The sequence below is a fragment of the Cannabis sativa genome, chromosome 7 (assembly GCF_029168945.1).
Source record: "Cannabis sativa cultivar Pink pepper isolate KNU-18-1 chromosome 7, ASM2916894v1, whole genome shotgun sequence".
Taxonomy (NCBI): Eukaryota; Viridiplantae; Streptophyta; class Magnoliopsida; order Rosales; family Cannabaceae; genus Cannabis; species Cannabis sativa.
The window spans coordinates 9,002,705-9,012,629 of NC_083607.1; the positions used below are offsets into that span (position 1 = coordinate 9,002,705).

General features: G+C 44.8%; 1 protein-coding gene across 1 annotated transcript; it reads right to left on the reverse strand.

The window, feature by feature from the left end:
• Positions 1-8,193: 8,193 nt before the first annotated feature.
• On the reverse strand, positions 8,194-9,187 carry LOC115698068 (probable glutathione S-transferase). Its single transcript, XM_061118503.1, has 3 exons — positions 8,815-9,187; positions 8,388-8,715; positions 8,194-8,198 (listed from the first exon to the last, which is right to left on the reverse strand). Exons 1-3 carry the CDS (start codon positions 9,127-9,129, stop codon positions 8,194-8,196), a joined length of 648 nt encoding a protein of 215 aa, XP_060974486.1. The 5' UTR covers positions 9,130-9,187.
• Between the last annotated feature and the right edge of the window lie 738 nt (positions 9,188-9,925).

A 9,925-nucleotide genomic window follows, 5' to 3' on the forward strand; every position in this document is an offset into this window, starting at 1 on the left:
GTGCACGACTGCGAAATTGCGAGAACACTAGCTGATCCCTGAGAACGCGAGTCTTCAACGGGAGCCAGTATATAAAGAACCATCTGAGAAACAGCAAGAGCGGATAGATAAACGTCTTTCTAAGCAAACTCCTCGGCAAACTTCAGGTAACTCGTCCTTTTGCTATAAATTGACGGGTAGGATTGTGATTTTTACTTATCTGTCCTTTATGCTTGTAGACATGACTTTTTTGAAGTCTGCCCCTGTCCTGAAGATCAAGCAAAAGGGCGGAACACCGGCGACTTCGCCGGTCGTTGCCCAGAAGAGGAAGAGCGATGTGATGACTTCGCTTGCTGCAGACTCCTCCAAGAAGTTGGCCAAGACTACTCAGGATAAGGGGAAGAAAGTCGTCATCGACTCTCCAGTTCGTGCTCGCGACTTCCTGGCCATGCAGGAAAAATTACTGACTGAGATTCCTTACGAGGATCTTGTTACTCGATCCACTGAGCTGGCCGTGCAATCCATGGCTTTGTTCATGAAAGCCGCGGCTACTCCTTCGAAGGAAACTGATTCGCTGAAGAGGCAGAACGCCCATTTTCAAGAAAACATAAAGAAGCTGAAGCAGGAGGTGGCGAGGATGGAGGAGCTCAACAAGGCCAAGGAGAAGGAGCTCGAGGAAGTCAGCAGGGCAAAAGAACAGGTGGAGCTCGAGCTCAAGAAGTCGCAGACAACGATCGTTGAGATGACTCGCGACTTGGAGGCTGAGAAAGAGAGTGGGAAGAAACAGTACGATCAGGCTGTGTCTGATTACATTTATACCACTCTCTCCAAAGTCCCTGACTTCGACTTCTCGCTGCTTGGAGCTGAAGCTACTGAAATGGCTGAAGCCTTTCGCGCCATGTCTCCTACCCAGACACAAGGTGGGGGAGACAACCTTCCGGACGAGCTCGAGGGAGTACAGGCTGAAGAGGTCGAGAATGAGGTCGTCAGCAAGATCGCGGACGAGGCTGCTCCTGATGAGACTACTCCCATTGCTCCAGACGTTTGATTATTTTCTATCTTATGTTGTTGTTTAATTTCACTCTCACTTTTTTTTTATATATGCGGTACACGGGTACTCGCACTTCTGTACTTAAAGAATTTTATCTTACTTTTTGGACAAATTTCTATCCTCGCGGGGATAGCTTACATTTTAATATTTACGCAGTACACGGGTACTTGCGATTTTATATATTTTTAACTTTGATCACAGCTTGGTGTAATCGCAATTTTATATATATATGCGACTTTAATTACAGCTTGGTGTAATAAAGTAGGAAAAACTTTTGAAGTCGGTAAATTAAATTACTCGAAAAACTCAATAAGTAATTTTATTCAAGCAATCAGTATAACATGCGGGTACACATGCCCCTATACTTAGGAATTATTTTGAACAAAAAATATCTAAGTATAAGTACTCGAATTAACATAACCGAATAACGCGAATATTACTGATAATAAAATTTCAAGCTCTCGCTATTCCATGCTCGTGGAATCGCGGTTCCATCGAGTGTTGCGAGTCGATAAGTGGCATCACCAATTTGATCTGCGATTATGTATGGTCCTTCCCAATTGTCTCCAAAGACTCCATGAGATGGGACTTTGGTGTTTGGCATTACCTTTCTAAGGACCAAGTCTCCTACTCGCAGAGTTTTTATCTTTACTTTCGAGTTAAAGTACCTTGCTGTTCGTTGTCGATAAGCCGCGTTTTGTAGTTGCGCTTTATCACGCTTTTCTTCTAAAAGATCAAGGCAAAACAACTGACTCTCGTTGTTCTGCGAGATATCGAGAGCATCTCTGCGCAAGGATCCTGCCCCAACTTCTACCGGCAACATGGCCTCGCACCCGTAAGAAAGTGAGAAGGGTGTTTCTCCAGTTGTAGATCGAGGGGTTGTATTGTAAGACCATAGGACTTGCGGTAATTCATCTGGCCATGTCCCTTTGCGATCTTCTAATTTTCCCTTTATGGTGTGCTTAATTATTTTGTTGACTGCTTCAGTCTGTCCGTTACTCTGCGGGTAAGCGACTGCGGAAAAGGCTTTTTTAATTCCTAAATCATCGCATAGCTGTCGCATTTCTTTACAGTCAAACTGTTTTCCATTATCCGAAATGAGTTTGTGCGGAATACCAAAACGACAAATGATGGAAGTGTAGACGAACTCGCGTAACTTCGTCGCAGTGATGGTTGCGAGTGCTTTCGCTTCAGCCCACTTCGTGAAGTAGTCAACCGCGACTACAGCATATTTGACTCCGCCTTTTCCCTTGGGTAACTCACCGATTAAATCAATTCCCCATATTGCAAAGGGCCAGGGACTCGTGATAGAATGGAGGTTACTCGGGGGTTGGTGTGTATATGTGGCTATTCGCTGGCATCTATCACACTTTTTTGCAAATGCGAGGGCATCTTGTCGCAATGTTGGCCAGTAATATCCTTGTCGCATAATTTTTAAGGCAAGGGAATTACCTCCAGTATGATTTCCACAAATTCCTTCATGCACTTCGCGCAGTATGTAATCGCAACCTTCTCCACCGATACATTTGAGAAGTGGTTGACTAAAACTTCGGCGATACAAACTCTGGTCATATATCACATAACGGGCTGCTCGTTGTCGCAATTTCCTTGCTTCTATTTTATCGTCAGGTAGGAGCCCCTTGTCAAGGTATGTGAGGATAGGAGTCATCCAGGTAATCTCCTGAACGTCATCGATCTCCATGATTGTTTCTCGATCTATAGTTGGATGAGAAAATATGTCTACTGGAATTACATCGAGTAATTCGGCTTCTCTAGTGGAGGCCAGTCGGGCCAATGCGTCTGCGTGGGCATTTTGAGTACGCGGTACTCGAGACACAACTACATGTTTGAATTTCTGCATGATTTCACGAACGATGGCTAAGTATTTAACCAATCTTCCGCCTCTCGCTAGGTATTCTCCACTCACTTGACATACCACGATTTGAGAGTCGCTAAATGCTTGTAGGTATTCGACTTTCATCTCGAGAGCCAATTTCAGACCTGCGATTAAAGCCTCATACTCGGCTTCATTGTTAGATGCAGAGAATTCAAAACGTAGAGCAGCGTGTACCTTGAAATTATTGGGACTGATTAACAAGATCCCGCTGCCAGAACCTTCATTATTTGAGGCTCCATCGACATACAATGTCCATACCTCTTTGCCCATCATGGCGATGTCATTTCCACCCTCTACAACCGCCACCTCTGTGCTCGAGAACTCAAGTATAAAATCTGCTAGGGCTTGCCCCTTGATCGCGGTTCTTGGTTTATACCTGATGTCGAACTGACTCAACTCCATAGCCCACTTTAACAATCTCCCCGATGCCTCTGGCTTTGCTAAAACCTGTCTCAAGGGGAAGTTTGTCAAAACTTCAATGCTGTGAGCCTGGAAATAAGGTCGCAATTTTCTTGAGGATATTATCAAGGCAAAGGCCAGTTTCTCCATTTGAGGATAACGCGTCTCGGCGTCCAATAATCGCTTACTGACGTAGTACACCGGGTGTTGACGTCCTTGGTCCTCGCGGACAAGTACTGAACTGATCGCATACTCAGAGACGGCTAAATAAATAGACAAAACCTCTCCGGGCAACGGCTTTGATAGAATTGGAGGTTGCCCCAGATGCGTTTTTAACGCTTGAAAAGCCTGCTCGCATTTCTCATCCCATTGAAACCTCTTGTTACCTTTCAAAATCTGAAAAAACTCTTTACACTTGTCAGAGGATCTGGATATGAAGCGGTTTAAAGCCGCGACTTTGCCTGTGAGGCTCTGAACCTCCTTTGGCTTAGTCGGTGACGGCATTTCTACCAACGCTCTAATCTTCGCAGGATTGGCTTCTATTCCTCGCTGATTTACCATAAAACCAAGGAATTTTCCGGAACCCACTCCAAAGACGCATTTTAAGGGGTTTAGACGCATCTTATATCGTCGCAATATGTCGAACATGGCCTGTAAGTGCGTGATATGATCCTCTGCACGTTGCGATTTTACGAGCATATCGTCAACATATACCTCCATTGTCTTTCCAATAAGATCTGCGAACATCATATTCACTAGCCTTTGATAAGTCGCACCTGCGTTTATTAAACCAAAAGGCATTACCTTGTAACAATATAATCCTCGATCAGTAATGAACGAGGTATGTTCTTGGTCTGGTTCGTACATCGGGATTTGATTGTATCCCGAGTATGCATCCATGAAGCTTAAAAGTGCGTGACCTGCAGTGGCATCGACAAGCTGGTCAATGCTAGGAAGAGGAAAGCTGTCTTTGGGACAGGCTTTGTTCAAATCTGTAAAGTCAACGCATGTACGCCATGAGCCATTGGGCTTTGGCACGAGTACTGGATTAGCTAACCAGTCGGGGTAAAATGACTCCCGTATAAAGCCGCAGGCAAGGAGGCGGTCAACTTCCTCTTTCAGCGCTTGGTACCTCGCGGGGTCCATTTTGCGGCGCTTTTGTCGGACACCTCGCACTTCTGGGTCAATGTTCAAGCGATGACACATGACCTGTGGAGATATCCCGACCATATCTGAATGTTTCCAGGCAAAAATATCAAGATTTTGTTTTAGAAAAGTCGTCAAGCGTTCTCGCAATTGTATACTTAATCTAGAACCAATCTTTAAAACCTTATTATTATCCATAGGATCTATAGGTACCTCGATTGTGTCTTCCGCGGCTTGGGCTGCGGCGGTGTGATCAAGGACTCTTGGGTCCAAGTCTGGGTTGTCCACGTGCGGTACTTCCTCGATCCTGAGGATCTCCTGGCGAGGTGGTGGTGCATTCAAAAGGTGAATAGCATTAACTGTCCTCTTTTCTGCGAGCTTGACAGCTGCATTGTAACATTCTCGAGAGTCAGATTGGACTCCCCTCACTGATCCTACTCCAGAGGGAGTGGGGAATTTCATCGTTAGATGATAGATCGAAGTTACGATCTTCATCTCCTTCAGAATTGGCTGTCCAATTACGGCGTTATACGCTGAGTATTGATCAATTACTGCGAAGTCGCCCATCGACTTGGCAGTTATTGGTGCAGTTCCCAAAGTGACTGGGAGTTTGATCATTCCTTTGATAGCTATGACATCTCCCGAGAAGCCATAGATGCTCGATGTCATTGGCCGCAAATCTTTTTCTTGTAACCCCATTTGCTTGAAGGCTTGGAAGTTCAGTAAATTCACCGAACTTCCATTGTCGACCAATATGCGATGGACGTTGTCTCCACCTATATTGGCGATTATCACGAGTGCGTCAGAATGCGGGTGGTGGACCCATCTCGCATCGCTCTCCATAAAGACAATGTCCTCGCATTCTTTCTTGAAGAGCTTCTCCGGCCGTTCACCAAGATTGTTTACATTGGTTAACGGCCTCTCCTTAGCTTCTCTAGCATACCTTTCTTGCGACTTGCGAGAGTCGCCTGCGATATGCGGTCCTCCTATTATGGTTAAAATGTTGCGAGGCGTTCTCGAGCCACTCGCGTTCTGACCATCTTCTTTGCCATCCGCTTGGGGATGTCTTTCCTCATTTCTCTTATATTTGTCGAACTTTCCCCTTCTGATCAATTCTTCAATCTCGTCCTGCAAGACCCAACACTCAAGGGTAGTGTGACCGATGTCTTTGTGGTACTTACAGAACTTTTTGGGATCTCTTCGGTCGCGATTTCCCCTGATGGGGGGCGGCTTCTTGAAGACGCCGTTCCTTTCCTCAATCGCATAGATATGGTCTCGAGGTACGGCAAGTTCGGTATAATTAACGAACCGAGGTCCCCCTTTTCTTTTGGGCGAGGACTCCTTTTTTGGTGGTGACTTAGCCAACTTCGGGCTCCGCGGTTTGCGTGGACTGCGTCTTCTGGGGCTTCGACCCCTGGAATTCTTTCCTCGCGGACTGCGGGACCGCGAACGCGGTATGGGTGATCGCCGTTTGTTCTTGCCCTTCTCCAATTCCGCCAAGGAGTTCTCGATTCTCTTATGAGGTTCGGCCATGGCGAAGAATTCTACCAAGGATTCTGGCCTTCGGGCCTCTAGCTCTTTCCAGAAGTCGGTTCTTGGCAAGATACCTGTTATTAACATGCAAACAAGCGAAGACTCGGGGGCCTTCTCAACTTTTGTTACTTTGGCGTTAAAACGCTTGAAATAATTCTGCAAAGACTCACCAGGTTCTTGCTTGATGTTCGCCAAAGTCGTATAGGGTGGCCTATACGTCATCGTGGCCTGGAAATGTGTGAGAAATAAATCGACGAAGTTCTCCCATGTCGATATCGATGCCTCTGGTAATTGGGTGAACCAATCATGGGCATTCTCCTCGAGTGTGGCCGCGAGAATGCGACACTTCGCAAGTTGCGGTACCTGGTCCATTTCCATTATGGTGTTAAACTTTTCTAGGTAATCTAACGGGTTAGAAGTACCTTTATATTTGAGGGATTCGGATAAACGAAACCCCTTTGGAAGTTGGGCCTGTCGCACTTCTGCGGTAAAAGGCGAGGTGCCGTGCAGCTTGTATATGGGCTTACGTTGCTGCTCGAGCATCTTCAAGGCTTGCAGAAGCATACTTTGATCGATTCCTCCTGTCGCAGGAGGTGGAATTGCTACAACAGCGGGGCTCGCAGCCACTGCAGCAAGGTTCGGGGGGATATTAATCCCAGTAGTCGCGATCGGCGCGATAGGCGGGTTGTTAACTGTATTGACACCCTGATCGCCCGTATGGGGATCATGGAGCGTCTCCGTGTTATGCGGGCCGCGGGAGCGCGCCCTAAAGACTGCGTTGAGATGATCACGCAGATCACCTCGGTGTACACGATAGTGTCCTCCTTGCTGTGTCTGCACAGAACCAGACCTCGTATACCTGCTCGGAGTACGGCCATGCGAGGATGAGGAGGCTGACTCTGCGTCGTTATCTCGAGGTGGACGACTGCGAGGGTTGCGGCGCTCAGGATCCTCGTCGATTTGTGCGCTCTGGTTAGGCAACCTTGCAGATTGGTCTCTTGACGTCGGGTGATTCAAGTCCAAGATTTCAGGATCAGTTCTTCGTTCCCTGCGTGAACGGTTAGTTTGACGTCGGGAAACTGTTACCTGAGGGTTTTCGTTACGAACGGCAGGGACCCGAGGAGGGCGTCGAGCTCGGCTCTGTCCATCTACCTCGGCTTGTAGTGCTCGCAGCTGATCCTGGATTGCAGCGTATTGATCAGTCGTGAGCTGGACCACTCCTTCGGACACGACCGCCGGGGTGACAGGGGGAAAGTGCATGGTTGCTGGTGGTGTGGACGTGCCTCCGACTTGAGGACCAGTTGTTTCTGGAAATAGGTTGAGTGGTCTGATGTTGCTCCTCCCTACCCCGCCGTTGATGACGTCTACAGGTGGCACTCCGGTTCCAGGCAATGGTACGCTCATCATTCCAATATTGATGGATTCATTGTTAGCTCCGTTAGCGTGATTTCCAGCCATGATGATTGGTGTTCTTTGAAGTGAATAGAATCTTACAGTCGGTTTCCCACAGACGGCGCCAAATGTTGTCGAGCAAATTTCGCAACACCAAAAAGTATAATTTAACTGGTAAAAAAGAGAATTATTTGAGAAATGACAAATGCGAGTATTCAACCTAGAATGGCGAGTACTCGAATGGGAATGCGAGAATAAACAACAAGGCTGGAAAAATAAATAAGACGGTGAATTATAGTGGTTCAGTCAGATTTTGTTCTGCTTAGTCCACTGTAGCAAGGGATTCGTAGGTCCATTTTCATGGTGGATCACCCCTTTATATACAAAGCAGGTGCCCAATCGGTTACATGAGGATCACATTTATTGTTAATCCATTATTTACACATTGAATTGCAATGACTAAACTCAAACAACGTTAACATTAATAAATGTATGACAGTTACTGAATTCATCAACGTATGCGTCTTTCGCATCTGCGAGTTGACCGTTCATGTTCCGTCTGTTGAGCTCATAGGGTCGCACATACGTTTGGAACGTCTGCGTCCTTAGGTAATCGCCCGTTGTAGACGTCGCATGTTGAAGCTGGTAACATCTGGACATGCGAACTTATATTGGTCTGTTAGAGGTACATTGGGTCGCTGGGACCAAAACTGCATCATAGGGCATTGGTCTCTATACTCGTCGCGGAGGTATAGAGGGGGACACTCGCACATGTTCTGACATATGCGAGTTGGATCTACCCTGCATGATGAGAATTATGGTTATGCGGTGTGACTTAAGTCGCACCTACAATATCTCGCTACTTTAGCCTGCGCGAGGTCTAAACTTCGAGAAATCTCTCACGGACATTCAGCCTTTATTGGAAATCTGAATACACGTGTCCTTTAAAGAGGAGTCTGGTCTCGAGTTTCTAGGTGAGAGAAATCTCACTATAACAACGAGGTTTGAAGATAGCAATGATTTCTTCTTTAGAGGGCGATACTTCTTTGATCGCAGGATGAGTAGCAAAATCGCAGCTCCATTGATAGAGCTTTGGAAATTTTGCCTCTGTCAATATATCTACTCCAACAAGCTCTTTTGTTGTTGGGATCCATTGGGCTATGAAGTTTCCTGCTATGTCCACCATCCCAATGCCTTCTCCTCCAAAATACTTGTCTTTCAACTCTTTCTCTAACATCTCCAGATACTCACTCAATTCTTCTAATGTATTTTTCCACTCCTCCTTTGCCTTAACTACTTTAAGTGTTGTTGGCACGATCTGGGAAAAATCATATTCAATGTCAAAAAATTGCTACTTTACAATAAACATATAAGGTGTTCGATGAAAGTATAAAGATTGTTTTGGAAGATTTGTTACCTTGTCATCAATGAAATTACTCCAGAAACGGGCTTGAGCTCTTTCATAAGGGTGTTGAGGCAAGATGGGGTGAGTCTTCCATGTCTCATCGATGTATTCAAGAATTACAAGTGACTCTGCTATGGGCTTTTCGTTGTGGACAAAGGTAGGGACTTTCTTGTGAATTGGATTATATTTGAGGAGAGAAGTGCTCTTGTTGTTTAAATAATTTTCTTCAAAATATTTGTATTCAACACCTTTGAGTTTCAGAGCTATGTTTACTCTGTCACTGAAAGGGCTTCCCCTAGCGCCATAAAGCTTCAATTCTTCTCCCATAATTTTTATGTTGCTACTCACAAAATCACTTGTATTTTGGATCTGTAGCTGTGTTTGCTAAAGGCCTATGTTTTTCAATATCATATTATAAATATTATTCGAATATGTAATTTTTTCCAAAATAAAACTGTGTATTCATGTTGAATAAGCTGTCTAGTTTATTATTGTTAAACATAGTGGTAATATTAATTTTATCAGAAACAAATAATAATATTTTGACCAAAACAATGTATATTAAACGAATTAGATAATATTCAAATTCATTGGATTGGTCGACCATTTACGTTAAAACGTCAATAGGAATCTGTTGTCCATATTCATAGTGTGGTGAATCAACACCAACAAAACAAGATCAAACAAGCTAAAAAAACAAGTAATTAAATCATAAACCAGTGAACAAAGAAATAAAACTAGTAGCAGTAAAGAGAATGAACACAAACAGATTACAAGGTTCAATCACAAGTGAATTAACACTTGGATTTAATCCTTGGGAGAAACTGCCTTGAGGCTTTGCTTTTATATTACCATGAATGTAGCTCAGTGAATCAACAACAATAGACAGCAACAGCACTAAATGGAGTCTTGCTCCTACACCAGACAACTTAGGCATTCGAGAGACATGAGTTATAAAATTCTCATGCTCTGTTACAACTCGAAATGAACCCTCAGCTCACAAGTCAATCTCTCAACCAGAATTACAAACAATAGCCTTTATATACATAGGCAGAGAGTACAAAATTCTAACACCATATAACCGAAATAACTGTCTAAAGTAACAACAGAAAAATAACTAACT

Bases quoted from the DNA above. Each gene is read 5' to 3' on its own strand.
- LOC115698068 (XM_061118503.1), bottom strand. From the start codon at position 9,129: ATGGGAGAAGAATTGAAGCTTTATGGCGCTAGGGGAAGCCCTTTCAGT. The intron at 8,716-8,814 runs GTAACAAATCTT...GATTTTTCCCAG, and splicing joins GTAATTTCATTGATGACAAG to ATCGTGCCAACAACACTTAA.